The following is a 17,677-nucleotide window of genomic DNA, read 5'->3' on the forward strand; positions in this document are numbered from 1 at the left end:
GAAGGGCTAGACCGCGGGATCGCTGCTCATGCGGTGAGAAGGGGGCGCGGGAGGCGGCCGGGGCGGGCGGGGAGGGGTGGGCCCGGGGGCCCTCGCAGCGCCCGCCGGCCACCCCCGCGCGCGCGGTCTCTATCTGCCCGCCTTGCTGCAACTTGCTGCAGTGTTTGAAAGAGTAGTAGGAGCGCATGGAGGTGGGGCCGGGGAAAGACCGGGCGGAGGAAGTGGGGGGGCGCGGGGAGCGCGGAGGGGGCGGGGAGGCGGCGGCGGCTGTGGGGCGGGGGGCCGACCCGGAGCGGGTAAGACGGGGCGGGGGGGGCGTGGAGAGAAGCGGGGTAGCCCGGCGCTTACACATGTCACATGTGCTTTTTAAGACGGCCGGGAGCGCCTGCGAGCTGGATTTGGTGGAGGATGCTGCGGCAGGTGCTTCGCAGAGGGCTCCAGTCGTTCTGCCACAGGCTGGGCTTGTGCGTGAGCCGGCACCCGGTCTTTTTCCTCACCGTGCCCGCAGTCCTGACCATCACCTTCGGCCTCAGCGCGCTCAACCGCTTCCAGCCCGAGGGCGACCTGGAGCGCCTGGTCGCTCCCAGCCACAGCCTGGCCAAGATCGAGCGCAGCCTGGCCAGCAGCCTTTTCCCCCTGGACCAGTCCAAAAGCCAGCTCTATTCGGACTTATACACCCCCGGGAGGTATGGCAGGGTGATCCTCCTCTCCCCACCCGGGGACAATATTTTGCTCCAGGCTGAGGGGATCCTGCAGACCCATCGAGCCGTGCTGGAAATGAAGGTGAACTACAAGGGCTATAATTATACTTTTTCCCATCTGTGTGTGTTGAGAAATCAGGATAAGAAATGCGTACTGGATGATATTATTTCAGTGCTAGAGGATCTCAGGCAGGCTGCCGTCTCCAATAAGACAACAGCCAGGGTGCAAGTGAGGTATCCCAACACTAAATTAAAGGTATGCTCCTCCTGCATGCTTCTGCCAATTAAAGAGGCAGCACTTCATTTCTTGCCCTAAACAAGCAAAGAAAATGCAGAGGTCTCATCCTTAAGACTCAGAAGCTGATGCTTCTCTCATTTTGGCGGGGTGGTGGGGAACGATGGGCAACGAGTGAAGAAAACAGGCAATAAATGGCATGACTAGATATTAAGCAATTCAAAGCCAAACAAATGCCAAAAATGAGAAAAAAAATGGACGAAAAAAAAAAAGTTGTTTCTGAGACCCTGCAATTACATCTTTGTTCAGGGTTAATAAATCAGTGAATGGAAGGGGGAGGGGGAATCCTGAACAATTTGGGGGATTTCTTTTCATTCTGGGGCTCGATGTATTTCTTATTACTGATTACACATCCCACCTGGTGCCATATCCACCCCTTTACATCTTCAGCCTTGCTTGATTTTGACATGTAGGGAGTTTGTGCTTGGCTGCCCTGCGAGTGTGTGTCTGGAAGCAGTGGGTATGAATGGCTAAGGATTCCAGGAATTATGTGTGTGTGTGTTTGCACAGGGAAAGAAGCAGGAATTTTCTCTGTGTGAAAATGGAGATGTGCAGCTTACTGATGTAGTAGTTAACTGAGTCCTGTTATTTCCTCCCCGCCACACACACAGACACTAAATCCAAACCAAAGCAAGATTATTATAATAGCCCAATAGCAAAAGAAAAAATTCCACAGTCAGCAAAAGTTGCCATGAATGATAATTGTGGCATTAAATAGACAGTACTGTTTAAACTCTCAATTCAGATTTTGTTGCTCAAATGAGATTTCTAAACTCATTCCACACTGTCAGGACTAAGCTGCTGCAGGCAATGAGGCATGCAGTCTCCAGGTGACTGAAGTTTCAGGGACAAATGTGACTTCCAAAAGAGTCACTGCACCATTTGTATGCTCAGCCCTGAGCAGCTCAGAGGCTGCACAGTCAAGAATTCCCAAGGCAGGTGTTTCCCAAGAAGAAGGAATTTTCTTTCTTCTAATGTGTATGAGGATGTGTGTGTGCTTCTAGGGAAATCATGGGATAGAAGTCATCCCAGTTTCAATGAATGGGTGGCCAGATATAGGAAATTGCTAATATTTCTATTAATTTATTTGATACAATCAGCATCTGTACACAATTTAGAAAAATTAATTTCTCAGGATTTTTGAGGTAAAGGGCTCTTTTTCCTGAATCGAAGGAGAAATTAACGCACTTGGAAACTAGGGATTCCTCAGAAAATCCCATAACCTGCGTCCTTTTAACATATTGCCCTCGTTTATGGATCCAGAGGCTGACAAGGGTTCAGCCCCCTGTTCACAGGAGCAGTCCCTTGGAGTTTAATGAGACTAGACAGATGATTCATTAGCTTGAAATCTAGGTAAGGGCTTGCCTGCCTCACACTTATCGAAGGGAGCATGATGAATAGATGTGGTCGGGTTGCATGCTTTTCATTTCCCAGACCCTTTCCATCAACATTATTGCTTGTTCAAGAGAAGGACGCGGTGAAGAGGTGATCTTCACCTACTGTCTTTATCTGAGTTCTTTCCTATGTCAAACATCAGGTGTAAAGAAAGATTTGAAATTGTGACATATTTAAATTTCAATTTGTTTTCCCTATTGAAGCAAGTTTGCAGTTTATTAATATGCAGGCTTAATTGAGCCCCTTATTTAGTTTAGTCAGCAGTACTCTCCAGGTGTAAGGGCTCTGTCCAATCAGCCACCATGGGCATTTTATTTATCCAGCAATATCATTATGATATGTGTGATACAAACTCCTAAGGCCTCTAATTCACCTCTTTAATAATGACTGACTGTACTCCTATGATTTACTGGATGCTCTTCTAGGCACATGGGACAAGTCTGCAGCAAGAAAAGCAAAGTTCTTACCCTCAGGGGTCTTAATTGTTGATGCCAAGGTCCTTCCCTTGATTATCTGTAAGCAGGGACTCTAATCTTTGGGTCCAGAGGTTCTCCATCTAAACTTTCTGGCTGATTGGTTGGTTCATCTACATCTTGATAGGAATCAGTGGATAATCATAAAAGAATGGAGTAATTGATTACAAAGGGCCACGTAGTATTAGTGGAATTATTCTGCTAACCATAAGAACAGGAGAATTATACACTGGCTATCTGATTTACAAAGCCCTTTTTCTGCTACATTCTATCAATAATATCAATGTGTCCTCCAGTGCATTGGCTTGACTCTTTCTGCATGCAGTCAGTGGGGTCCTTAAGGTATTTTGGGGTAAATGTCTTCTGAGAGGAGTGGGCTTCCCTGGTAGCTCAGATAGTAAAGAATCTGCCTGCAATGCAGGAGAGCCAGGTTCAATCCCCAAGTTGGGAAGATCCCCTGGAAAAGAGAATGACAGCTAACTCCAGTAGTATTGCCTGGAGAATTCCTTGGACATACCATGGGGTCCCAAAGAGTTGGACACGACTAAGCGACTAACACTTTCACTTTCTGAGAGCAGTGGGTTCTCTGAAGCATCCAGATGGAATATCACACATGCTAATGTAATATGAAGTACAACTGGTGGAATTCCAGGGACACCTAGAATCCTATCAGAGTCTCCAGGGACTTTCAGGTGAAGAACTCCCTCACACAGAGCGAAGTGAGATGGCCTTTTGTTTTGTTTATATGTGATATGGAAATGATTTTAATTCATACATAACAGTGATGCTCAAAGAGTGTCCCTAGGATGCTGACCCATAGTAAACTTTGAGAACTTCTGTTGTATGATATTTGAGAGAAATTTTATATTCACAGTTTTTGGCCCTTTAATTAATGTTGCTTTCATCTGCTACACTTGGGTCACCAATCTTCCCAACTCTGGCCAGTATGGAAAATTTCAGTGCTGGATAATGCCATTGGTGGACAGAGAATCAATAGTTGAGGGAAAATGCAAAATAAATAGCAGGGGCAGGATGGTGTGGATAGGAACTGGCAATCTCCTGACATAGAAGGAGCAGTAGGTCAGAGCCTGGAGATAGTCTGAAGATGTATAAACACTGATTGACAGAAAGCTTAGGACAGAAAGCTTTTTGGCAGAGGTCAGAAAGCTTAGGTTATGACAATTGGAAGGACATCTTCCAAATATTATTAAGACACCCAAGTAGTTCTGAGCACAAAAAGGTTTAGAACTTCTGATAAACATGATTATCTTGACAAGGTAATCCAGACAGGCAGGAACACAGAAAGTTGCTGCTATGGAATTCTAAAGAGAGGCTCAGATAAAGATGATATGAAAAAAGGAGCAGTCAGCTTAGAATACCACAGAAGAAACATATATACTTTCAAATGCTGTGTGGGAAAGGAGCCATGATCAGAAATCCCTACACCTATATAATACCAACTCTACTGTTGTGCCTGTCTTTATATTCTTTATGTTATTATATCCCTGAGCAGGCACAAAGCTCAAGTCTTACATTCCTTCTGTACTATTCACATCCCCCAAACCCAACCTGTACAGTTCTATGCAGGCAATATTTACATCATTGATTAGTCTATTGACTAATGTGTTCATTTATACTGTAACATCACAAAGCTATTATCAACCTTCAAACTTCTATGATGTGCTTTTACTTTAAAGATATTTTCTACACTCTCCAGATTTCTATAAATTTTTTGACCCTACTAATTCAGGGACCATTTTTTCCCACTTATTTAAGCATACATATTGTATAAATTGATATAGTGTAGCCAGGCTGAATTTTGAAATTAAACACATAGTGTTGGAACCAGTCTCCTGATTAAAATGAGACAGGCACTCAAAATCCTTAAGCAAGGACTGCTCTGGACTCCAAAACATATTGTCATTATAATTCCAGGGGCTCAGGTGGTTACAGGTAATATTTCCTTACTTCTTAGGTAGGCCATGATGACCTCACTTTTCCATCTGGCTAGTTCTAAGAAAGTACCAACTTCCATATGTCCCTGTTTCTTTAATTTTGCCACTGAAAAAGGCCAAGTAATGAAGAAGCAGAGAAATGTGGTCCATGACAAATGGTAAGAAAGAAGTGAAACAATCCCCTGTAGCCTGTCCTCCCCATTAAATTCCATTAATACATACCTCTGAACAGATGTTTAAGTGAAGTATATATTTTCCAAGGTACCACATTTAAGAAGAGGAACAAAGATAGATTTTCCTGCTTCTTAAAAGAGTGTTTCTCTGGGCACATTTTGAGTACATCTTCCTAATTTGGAAGCTGTTGCCATTAATTATTTAGTGCCAATCTTAATGGAAGGGCAGTTAAAGCCAACATGAAAAGTAAAAAAACAAGCATTACTTTTAAAGATTTCCAAGAAAAGTTATTCCATAGACTCCTTTCCCTAATTCATTCTAAAACCTTAAAAACTAGCTATGTCAGGATCTTCTCTTAGATTTAAGTTTGCATTCCTAATTCTCTCTCTTAATAATGAAAAAAAAAAAAATCACTACCTTATTGAGTACATAGTTTGTGTCTTAACTGACATGGTATTTCATACACAGCATGTCATTTTTGCAAGCTTATGAATCAGGAAGAATATTTTAATTCCCATTTTATGAGTTGGGAACCTAAACCTAAAGACCAGGAGATTAAGTAAATTTTAAGAGGACCCCATGTTAGTGCATGTTGGAGCTGGGCTTTAAATCCAGGTCTGTCTGACACTGAAGTTGATATTTTTAACTATGAATACTGTATTGGGTCCTTGCATATCCTGCATCTTTCTCTGTGACAGCAACCCCTTGTACTAAGGAAGAACTAGGGTTGTAACTCCCAAGCCATCTCAAATCCACACTGTGACCACTGCTCTCTCATACCAGTCCCCTTGCTTACTGGAGAGACCAGCCCAGATGAAGGTGCAGTGAAGCTTCTCTTCCCTCACTAACCCACAAAGGAGTAATACTTCCAGTCTGGGTAAACTCCGATGTTGACCCAGGTGCTGCAGTGGTAAAGAATCTACCTGCCAATGCAAAAGATGCAGGGTTTGATCCCCAGGTCTGGAAGATCCCCTGAAGGAGGAAATGGCAACGCACTCAGGATTCTTACCTGGACAAGTCCATGGACAGAGGAGCCTGGCGGGCTACAGTCCATGGGATCGCAAATAGTCAGACACGACTGAGCAGGTAGTATCTGTCTACCATCCATATTGTACATGGATTTGCCACAAACAATTTAACAGATTCCTTACCAACATGTGATTTCACCTTTCATATTATTTCACATCAACTCAGAACAAACTAATGATCCACTGAGAGTGGGGAAGCCTATTAGGTAACCGAGTTCCAAGCCAGGGTCTTATGTGCCAGGCAGGCTTGAGTCCTTCTGTTTAAAATTGGCATCAGGAAATAGAATTGATGAGATATGATGGGATAATACAATGCAGACTAAATTGAGACATATTCAGGAGACCTGAGTTCTGACCCCAGTTCTGTAAAGACCAGTTATGTGACATTGGACAAGTCTCGTCACCAATCTGTGCCTCAAGCTCTGGGATTTCTCTGTGACATTCCACCATGCCATAGATAAATATCATCGCAGTAGATCTGGAGATTTTTCTAGAATATTTCTTCTCTGGAGTGAAGTAGATGTCTTGATTAGTTAGATTTGAACAATGCTGTTAAGCAATAATCATAGTTTCCTAACTAAATAGTTGTACATATATTTCCAAGCCACTGTATCAGGATCAGTTCAGGCATTAAACTTTTCTGAGCAACCAGGTGGGCAAAAATCTTGCCTGGTATTGGGACACAGATTCTGGTTGGCTTCAACAAAGACCTACTTTAAACTACATTAGGTAAATTTCATAAGTACTTATTCATGCTTCTTTCCATAGTTTTGGAATTCAAGGATTAAGGTAGAATTTTTTAGAGAGCAGAGAAATGACTTTCTCCCTTCTAATTTTCTTACCCTCAGCTGAGCTGATCCAGTGGTTCAGAACCACCAAGGGCTTGGGGTGGACACACGGAGCAAGATGGAAGTGTAGGAGGGCCTAGAGCCATGTCTGCCCCCTAAACAAAGAAAAAACAAACATTCCTTTGCTGTCACTGCTCTTAAGTATTGCTTTAAGCAATACTTAAATTTAATAGCTTTGTCCTGAATCTTTTTCTACTTTAATGCTATTATAACTGAAACAAGCTATGGTGTTGTGCTTTTCAAAATATATTGTGTTAGGAGAATATTTTCATTTTAACCCATTAGCCCTCACAGCATGATAGGGCTTCCCTGGTGGCTCAGATGGTAAAGTATCCACCTGCAATGCAGGAGACTGGGGTTCTATCCCTGAGTTGGGAAGATCCCCTGGGGAAGGGAATGGCTACCCACTCCAGTATTCTTGCCTGGAGAAATGGCTGTTGGACATGATTGGAACACATTGGTTTTATCTCAGTTTTAGAGTTGATTGATCAGCAGATGTGCATACCTATTCCAGATACATCCAGACATTTCTTCACATGCTCAATATCAGCATTTTTAAAGGAGAAATTTGGAAATTCCAAGATTCTAGATTTTTATGACACAGCTCTAGATTAAACAGCAGGCCTGTTTCTTCCCTAACTTAGTTCAACAAACAGGTCAAGCCCCTTCTGCATGGAGAGGTCACAGAAGCGACTCCTATCTCTGGATTGTTTCTGCTAGGCTGCTGGGGGACAGGGAGACAGCTATCACAGCCCTGGCACCCAGAAACATTACGGCAATGCTTCTGATTTAAAAGCGTGCCAAGCTGTATTGTAAGCTACAGAATTAATTTCTTTTTGTTTCTAAAACCTTTTTCCTCAAAGTGTTCTGTATCGACCAGTGATCAGCATCCCTGGGGAAACTCACTGGGAATGGAAATATCCCAGGTCTTACCACAGACCTACTGACCAGAACCTGTGTTTTAACCAGCTCCCCAAGTGACTCACAGGCCCCTGAGACTTTGGGAAACTCAAGTCTCAGATGCAAGGTTCACATTAGTGTTCCCTATTTACAGGTTGAGTTTGAAGTCACGTGTGTTGACTTAGACCAAACACACCCTAAGAAAATTGAGTAATTGAGCCTGCACCATCTTATGTAGACATGTGATAAAGACATTAGAGAAATGCCCAGAGAATTATCAAGCAGCTAGTCCACACAGAAAGGCTCACCCTTTTCCTCTGTGGTTGGGCCCGTCACCTGGTTGAGCTTAAACCCTATTACTGTCGGTCAATATTTTCCAAAAACGTTGAAATTAAATCTAACCGTATCTTTAAGAAAAAAAATCAGCAGCGATTTTCTCAAGCCTCTTTGCGATTAGTTTACAACAGTAGCAGCATTAAGCCCTCGTTAGCCTAATCATGTTAATATTATATGGGAACACAAGGTATAGGAACTATACATAGGCACAAGGGTATTTGGGGAAAGTGAAACACAAAATTAGAGTGGAGTAGATTTTTGAAGTGGCTTTGCAATCCATGCCTTTCTCAGACAGGATTATTATGGCAAAGCCATTCATTGAAATCAAGGCTCATTCTCTGTAATTCAGGGAAATTCAGGGCCTTTGAAAGGTACCTGATGAGCAGCACTTAAAATGAATGAGTCTGTTTAGTTACAGGCTTTGCGTTGGAACAGCCGATGTTTTCCCTTCAGAAATCCCCTTCTACAAGAAGAGGCTTCATCTGGGCCACGCTTACTTCCCTCTGCTGTCTCAAAGGCTAAAGGCAGAGGATGACTCGGCTTCTGGAAAACAGAAACCTGTTTAAAGGGTTCTTACAGCTTCAGGAGGGTCTTAAAGCAGTTCCAGGTGTTCAGGGTAGATGGAGGCTTGCCTGGACATTGAGCACTCGGTACATTGTCACTGTGGATCATAATCAGCCTCAAAGTTCTCTCTGCCCTTTGAACATTCAGGTCTGTTCTCTCACCTCACCTCCGCCTATGTGGAGGAGGAGAATGTTCAGTTCTGATTGTCACCGTGGATCATACTAAAGTAGGTGAGGTGTACCTTAGACTCAAAGCCATTCAACTATAGGTATACCTATGGCTGATTCATACTGCGGTTTGACAGAAAACACCAAAATTCTGTAAAGCAGTTATCCTTCAGTAAAAAAAATTTAAATAAAGCCATTCAACTAATGTAACAGATTGTGTCTGCTCTGTGCCACGCCCTGTGTTGGGTGCTGGAGACTTGAGTAAAGAACAAAAAGAGATGTGATGCATGACCCTCCAGGAGCTTGAGTCTAATACAAAAGACAAAAATCAGATAAATGTATCATTACAGATTATCACAGAGGAAAATTGCCTGGTGCTGTGAGAGGGAAAATTTCATGGACAGAGGAGCTTGGCGGGCTACAGTCCACGGGGTCACCAAGGACTAAGGACACACACTAACAGTGAAAGTAGGATACCAAGTCGTGGGCTCTTGCTCAACTTTCTTGAGCAAGGAACTGTGAGCTGATGTCGAGGTTAGATGCTGAAGCATCTAGTACCTTAGGTACATTGAATGAAAGCCACTGTGGGTGGAAGTAAAACGCTGTCATGGTGGAGGTGCTAAGGGCTGTGTTGAGAATTTCTTAAGAGTTGCTGTCACACAGTTTAGATCAAGATCTGTGAAGCTTGATAGTCCAGTTTACATCTTTACTCTGTCCCATTAGCTCTATGACTTTGTTCAGATGTTTTAACTTCTCTGTAACTCAGTTCTATCATCATAACCCCGACTTCTTATCATTCAGTTGGCTAATTAAAGAAGGGCTTCTCAAATTCTGATTGTCATCTGGAGATCTTGACAAAAATGTGGATTCTGATTTAATAAGTCTGGGATGGAGTGAAATTCTACATTTCTAGCAAGCTGAGGCCTCTGGTCCTTGGACCACACCGAGCAAGAAGAGTATAAAGCACTTAGAACAGTACCTTATTCGTTGCAAATTCTTAACAAACACTCTCAGCTTAGCTCTTCGAGCACTGATATTCTGCCCTTATTCAGAATTGGTTAATTGATTTTTCTTGTGAACTCTTTTTTTTAATTTATCTTTTATTGAAGTATAGCTGAATTGCAATGTGTTATTTACTACTGTACAGCAAAGTGACTCAGTAATAATATATATATTCTCTTTCATATTTTTTCCATTATGCTCTATCACAGGATATTAAATATAGTTTCCCATGCTATACAATAGAACCTTGTTTATCCATTCTGTATATAGCATTTTGCATGTGCTAATCCCAAACTCCCATTCCAACCTTCTCCCACTTCCCTCCCCCTTGACAAGCACCAGTCCATTCTCTATAGTGATCTCTTGATTAGATGAATATTTTTTTGTTTCAGTCCTCAAAACTGAAGTTGTTTCTATCCTATTATAGTCATGCTATTTCCTTAGTAAGTAGAGTATGACAGGCATAGATTCCTCTGATTTTTGCTCCAAAGAACTTGAGCTGCCTTCATTCTGAATGTGACATGTCTTTGCTAAGGACAGTAATGAACAAATAAGGAAACTGAGACCTTGATTTCAGTGTCCACTGGGTCTGGAAATATCTCAGAAGTTGTATATTCTTGTCACTTTCAGCACAGCTAGCCTTGACCCCTTTATCCCCTCTGGGTTTCTGTGACATTCGGTTCTCCTCTTACATCTCTGATGTCTCTTTGCTTCTTACTGGCTGACTCCCCTTGCTACTTCCACAGTTATAATTATTCCCATGGAACAGTCTTTTTCCTGGTGTGTTCTCAATATTCTCATTCAAGCCAAACATTAGTTCTCTTCCACATCTATAACTCCTTGAATGGCATCTCTATTCTGTCGTTTACTCGGGCTCAGTCACTATGATTAACTCTTCCCTTCCCTAGACTCCCACCCAGCAGAGACATAAACAGTAGGAGCTGATTCATTCTAGGCCAAGATGGCCCTTAGATCAGTAGTATCCTGACCACCTGAAAGCTTGTTAGAAATGTGCATTCTTGGACCAGATCTGCTGAAACTGAGGATTGGGTCCCACAAGCCCTCTAGGTGCTTCTGATTCCTGCTGAAATATGAGAACTTCTCTTGTGCAGAAGAGATGTTCAGTCTTGGCTGAATGTAGGCATCATGAGGGGAGCTTTAATGATGCTGATGTGTGGATCTCATCTCCAGAGGTTCTCAGTAAAGAGGTGACATGGACACTGAAATTTTTAAAATCTCCTCTGTTGATTATAATGGATTAGCAAGGTTGAAGACTAAGTTCTCCTTTTCAAATTTATTTTCCTTTTCTTTCTCACTGTCTCTCCCTTGGGTTTTCATTATGTTGTACCTGTTTTATCTAGGTAATAATCTAGTCTCTATCACATGATTTCTCTCACCTGGAACCTAACCTGTGTAATAGGGTTATACATCTCTTGATATATTTTCCTCTAACCAAATCCTGCAAGAGTTTCTCATTGCCTAGAGAAGAAATGGCAAACTCCTGACCGTAGCCATTGAGAACTTTGCTTAGCCAGGCCTCTAACTTTACTTGAAGTTTCAGGTTGCAGTACATCTTATGCAGCAACCAAACCAAAGCAAACCCACCCTGAATTTTCCTGTTTTCTTACCTTCATTCATAATGTTCCTTTTGCTTGGAATTTCTTTCACACTGTCAAATTCACATCTCTTAAAAGTTGCTTTTTCCATGGAACTTCTCCAAAGTGCCTCCAAAGGTAGAAACCACTTTTATACACTTTAAGAGGTACTTTGATGGCAATTTCCTTAATCACACTCTAACTTGTATTGTAGACTTCTAAGAAGTCTTTGTTAAACTGTATGTGCCTGATGTAGAGCTGGTAGCTTTCACTACATACGTTGATTTGCCTACGTGGAGCCAGCTGGTATGTGGGGAAGTTGCAAGGAAACAGGAAAAAAAGCCCATCCCAGCCAGCCTTCCCTTCTATCAGTTCAGTTCAGTTGCTCATTCATATCTGACTCTTTACGACCCCATGGACTGCAGCACGCCAGGCCGCCCTGTCTATTGAATCTTGCTCAAACTCACGTCCATCGAGTTATCCAACCATCTCATCCTCTGTCATCCCCTTCCCCTTCTATACTGCTGCTACTGCTAAGTCACTTCAGTCGTGTCCGACTCTGTGCGACCCCATAGACAGCAGCCCAGCAAGGCTCCCCGTCCCTGGGATTCTCCAGGCAAGAACACTGGAGTGGGTTGCCATTTCCATCTCCAATGCATGAAAGTGGAAAGTGAAAAGTGAAAGTGAAGTCGCTCAGTCGTGTCTGACTCTAGTGACCCCATGGACTGCAGCCTACCAGGCTCCTCCGTCCATGGGATTTTTCAGGCAGAAGTGCTGGAGTGGGGTGCCATTGCCTTCTATGGCTGTGCCTAAACCTTAAAGAGAGATAGCTACTGGTAACGTCATTGAGAATTGCCTCTCTGAGTAGTCCTGAGATGCATGAGCCACAAGCAAGATTGTTTGGGGCTTAGGAAACAAGGGGCCACAAGAATAGGGAGAGTCTTTTTCCACTTGTACATGGTACACGTGTGACTTCAGCTCAGGAGAGCCTGCAGGGAGGCAGCTTGAGCACCTGGAAGGGTTACCAGATTTAGCAAATAAAAATACAGAACATCCAGTTAAATTTGAATTTGGGATAAACAAAAATTTACGTTTTTAGTATAAGTATGTTCTAAATATTGCATTCTTCACTTATCTGAAATTCAGATTTAACTAGGCGTCCTGTATTTTATCTGGCAGCGTAGCACAGTGGGAACTCACAGAGTCACATCTGAAGACCCACGCACAGACTTCAGAATGCCAGGGGACTAGCCCCGGTTCTAATGCACAGGAGTCACCATCAGCCAGGGGGCCAGAGAGCAGAGCGTGAAAGCCAATTTGGGAAATAATAAAGATATTAGGGGCTTCCCAGGTGGTGCTAGTGGTAAAGAATCTGCCTGCCCATGCTGGAGGTGTAAGAGACGAAGGCTCGGTGCCTGAGTTGGGAAGATCCCGTGGAGAAGGGCATTGCAATCCTCTCCAGTATTCTTGCCTAGAGAATCCTATGGGCAGAGACACCTGATAGGCTACAGTCCACGGGGTGGCACAGAACTGGACACGACTGAAGCGACTTAGCACAGCACAAAGATATTCTAAAGACTCCCAGAATGGGTCAAAGTTTTCAGGGGCCAGAGTTTCTGTCTTATTCAAGTAGGGATGCAAGCAGATGAAATTTAAGTTCCTTTTCATATGACTTCATATGTGTATTCTGTCCTGAGGAAACATAACTTACACTGGTCGTTTTAATAGTTCCAGGTCTTCATTTGCTAGTGAAATGAAAAGTGAATGGATAAATGAAAGAAACCCATTCAAAACTGCACTAAATAAATATTCCATTTAGAAGACGTCTTTTGTTTTATATTTTATCTATGAGAAGATGAAAATATTTATACATAAATGGAACTATAATTAAAGAAACTAAGTTATAAGATCAATAAGTCTTGGGGATACAGTGTGCAGCACAGTGACTATAGTTAACAATGCTGTATTGTATATTTGAAGGTTACTAAAAGAGGGATGTTAACTAATGCAATATTCAAACATATCAAATCATTATATTGTATACTTAAAACTAATACAGTGTGATATGTCACTTCCATCTCAATTTTTAAAAATTTAAAAAAGAAAAAAGAAAACTGCCCACATTTGCCAGAACCATATCTATATTGAAAACATTAATTTATGATACATAAAATAATTTCGGTCCACAGAATAGTTTCAGAAGACTTTTGTTTGCTTCTTTTTTAAAAGGGTCCCTCAATTACTCAATTTTGAGAATCATTCGATTGGAGAGAGGGATATTTATTTAGCTACCCATGCTAAATGTAGGACTGAGAGTATCATAAGCAGAAATTCAACTTTCTTAGTGGCTTAGATGGTAAAGAATCTTCCTGCGATGCTTGAGACCCAGGTTCGATTCCTGGATCAGGAAGATCCCCTGGAGAAGGGAATGGCTACTCACTCCAGTTTTCTTGCTTGGAGAATCCCGTGGACAGAGGAGCCTGGCAGACCACGGTCCAGACAGAGGAGCCTGGCAGACCGTGGTCCACGGGGTCGCCAAGAGTCAGATGTGACTGAGACACTAACACTTTCACACTTCCTAAGCAGAAATACTGAAGGTCATAAAATGTAAAGAGATTTTATCGTTTCTATTCATGTGATGGTAAAGAGTGAAACTGATTTCTTAAAACTAAGGGAATTGGTTAAAAAAGTGAAGAGCAGAAGTCCTATGTCAGAAAGGAAGGGAGGGAGGAAGAAAGAAAATAGATGATGCAGCAGGTTAGTGAAAATTTGTTCAGTGAGAATATTAGCAAGCCAAAGCTAAACCCCTAGACAGGATCGGTTACCCTTTCTGTGTATGAAATGTGGCATTAAAATCAAAGATGAAGCATGCTCTTAAACGTCTGTGCACCAGCACTAAGCACATGGGCTACTTAGAACCCTTCTTATTTTTCTTTTAAGATTATCAAGCTTGTTTTAATAACCAGATATGTTTTTATTGGGCTGTTCTTATCCTCTCTTGTGACATATGTTCCACTCAGAAAAATAAGTCTTTAAAAAAGGATCATTTGGACAAAGCTGCTAAAATTACTCTCAAAAACAATTTAAAAATAGGTAATGAGTCCCCCATCCCTGCACTGATAAACTTTCTGTTGTAATTTATCTGCAAGTCATCTTTTATTTATAAAGCAAGAAATCACCATTCTGTTGTATATTTTAATCAACATTTTTTTTGGTAAACTTATATAATTACATATGTATAGTGAAAGTGAAGTCTGTCAGTCGTGTCCGACTCTTTGTGACCCCATGGATTGTAGCCTACCAGGCTTCTCCATCCATGGGATTTTCCAGGCAAGAATATTGGAGTGGATTGCCATTTCCTTCTCCATATACATATGTATATATATGTATATGTATATATGTACATATATTCTTTTTTTTTTTTTTTTTCATTTCACATTTCTTGCTTAGAAAGAAATGGGAAGGATTTTCCTGGTGATGCAGAGGCTCCGGTTCGACACCCTGGTCGGGGAACTAAGACCCCATATGCCTCCTGACCAAAAGGCCAAAACATAAATCAGAAGCAATATTGTAAAAGAAAGGGACAAAAGTCTAGCATGTCATTTCTCCCTTCCCAGGATCCAGGTCTTCTTGCACAATGCAGTTTGGGGGATGATTTCTCTAGAACAGACTCCTGGGTGGGCAAGGCAGAGCCTGAACAACGGAGCGTGAGGTTAGGGTCAGTGGGGCCCCAGTAAGTGCCCCTGGAGACAAACACCCTGCTTGGCTCCCTGGGGGGCGTGAGGAGCTCAGTGGCTGCACTAGCTTAATGACCCCTCTTTGTAGATCAAGCATGCCTCTCTAAGGGAATAGCACACAAAACTGGTACTCGCTGCTTGACTTTATTATCATTACATTCTTTTCAACCACTGTGCCCTTGGGGATTATTTTTAAGGACTTAGATCCTTTCTAGGCTATGAAACTTAAGACATCTTTTATCAACTAATCACATCAGCATGTCTCTTGCTAAGCAATGTTCACTTACATTTTTAGTTAATTTATCTCAAAATGTTGTTTATAAACTGATGTTATCCTACTCATCTTCTTGACAGAAAAAATATTTTGGTAGTTGGTAACTAAATTGACATAAGATTTTTACTTCCCTTTTTGCCCTCAGCTCTGCATCCTTAAGTTATTGATGATGTTAAAGTTATAAGCATTGACAGTGTGACCCATTTAGCTTAAAACAGCAATTTTTTTTTTAATTGAGATGGGTCATAGTTTTTAATGGATTGAGATGGGGGAGGCTCTAATTGATTGAGCCCCCCCTTTGAAATTATTAAATAATGATGAAGAGGGTAGTAAAAAGGAAATAGATCTATGTGTGAATCTAATTCTATCATTTATTACTGTATGACCTTAGATGTGTTATTTAGTGTTTTTGTCCCAGTTTTTCTATGTAAAAAAGTATTATTAATATTTTTTACATGACACTAAAAGTATTTTTAGTATCTACTCTCCATATTTTGAAATTTTCAGACACTTAGTGATTTCTTAATAAATTGTAACTTTTTAATCTAAATCAACATCATAAAAACACCAAGTGAAAACTCGCTCACAATCCTATTGACCAATTTTATAAACAATTGATTTCCAGTCTTTGACTGTGAAGTACATAGATGCTATATAGAGTTCATGTCTTTCTTGAGACTGTTAAATTTTTCCATAAAAATTTACATAATATTTTTTTGTAGCTCAAAAACCTGGCAAGTGATTGTAGCATAATTTACTTAATTGTTCATTTACTGTTATCTTGAGAGTAGACTAGGACTGTTTTTGGATTTCCACATTCCTTAGCAGACAAAAGGAAGAAAGCAAAATATTCTGGCTTGTCAACAGAAGCTGGAGAAAAAGAACATTTTCTTATGTGATTTAAAATGTAGCTTTCATAAGTATATGCACTTATGCAAGCACGATACAAATTTAGGTCAACAAGTTCCAGGGGAGCAGGTGTCCCAAGAAAAACCTTGGATAGAAATTAGAAGGACCTGATTTATTTATAGACCAACTACAAAATGCTGTAAATTGCTTTGTTAAGGACCACATCCAAGAGTAAGCTTATAAGAGTACCATGTGGCTTGTCCTATTACAAAGTGATTTTTAGTGCTTTTCATTTGGTATAGCTCAATGATTCTCAAAAGGAACATTTCAGGAACTTCCCTATTAAATGATGTCTGGGTCCCTTCCTCAGACCAACTGAATCAGAATCTCTGGAGAAGGGGCCTGAGAATTGGTGTTTTCTTAAGCTCTTTGTATGATTCTAGTGGATAACCAGGTTGAGAAACACTGAGAGACCTTAGACCAGAAAAAGATCCCCCTGTCCTACTCACCTCCTTTACAGATTCATAGGATGAAAAGATAAGGGAATGATACGGCTTCCTTTGACCCTCCACTTCAAGTCTTAATCCGGGTCTCAAAAAAGAGAGCATTTGCCTTGACACAATCAATCACAGTACCATTTCCTTGGCACGTAAGCTGCCTCCACAAGAGCTCTGTAGCTAAAGTAAACAACTTCATTCTCTCTTGTAATTCCCTAATCCGGTATTGATTGGCCAGAAATATGATGTCTTAATCATTTTGCTCTGCTCCAAAGATGTCCAGGATTGCCAATCATTGGGAAAATATATCCCTTGACACTTTAGAAGGCATCCTTTCTTAATATACTTCTTCCAGGAGATTAATAAGAAAACCTATAAATATTTATTATTATGGTGATAGAGCCAAAGGAAATGAATCTTGATAGCTCAAATAAGTCTATTTCAAGTATAGGCTTTCAATTCTTATGAAGCTGTTATTAGCTCCTTGATTTCCATTGTGTGTGTGTGTGTTTTAGTCGCTCAGTCGTATCCGACTATTTGTGTCCCCATGGACTGTAGCCCATTAGGATGACCTAAATTCCTTCATATCCTGAGACAGTGTTTGCTACTTTGTAACCAGTTAATTAATACTATTCATTGTTAGCCTATTCTTGTAATAAGCATGTAGTAGGAAGGTAATGGCACCCACTCCAGTCCTCTTGCCTGGAAAATCCCATGGATGGAGGAGCCTCGTAGGCTGCAGTCCATGGGGTCGCTAAGAGTCAGACACGACTGAGCAACTTCACTTTCACTTTTCACTTTCATGCGTTGGAGAAGGAAATGGCAACCCACTGCAGTGTTCTTGCCTGGAGAATCTCAGGGACAGGGGAGCCTGGTGGGCTGCCGTC

The 17,677-nt window shown here is 41.5% G+C and overlaps 1 protein-coding gene across 1 annotated transcript in view; it reads left to right on the plus strand.

Moving 5' to 3' along the window:
• Positions 1-357: 357 nt before the first annotated feature.
• PTCHD4 (patched domain containing 4) overlaps positions 358-17,677 on the plus strand; it is a 197,180-nt gene continuing 179,860 nt past the window's right edge. Inside the window, exon 1 of the mRNA XM_070360923.1 lies at positions 358-783. Within this exon, the coding sequence (XP_070217024.1) occupies positions 358-783 (426 nt within the window). The remainder of the gene's footprint in view (positions 784-17,677) is intronic.

The sequence above is a fragment of the Bos mutus genome, chromosome 23 (assembly GCF_027580195.1).
Source record: "Bos mutus isolate GX-2022 chromosome 23, NWIPB_WYAK_1.1, whole genome shotgun sequence".
NCBI classification, from domain to species: Eukaryota; Metazoa; Chordata; class Mammalia; order Artiodactyla; family Bovidae; genus Bos; species Bos mutus.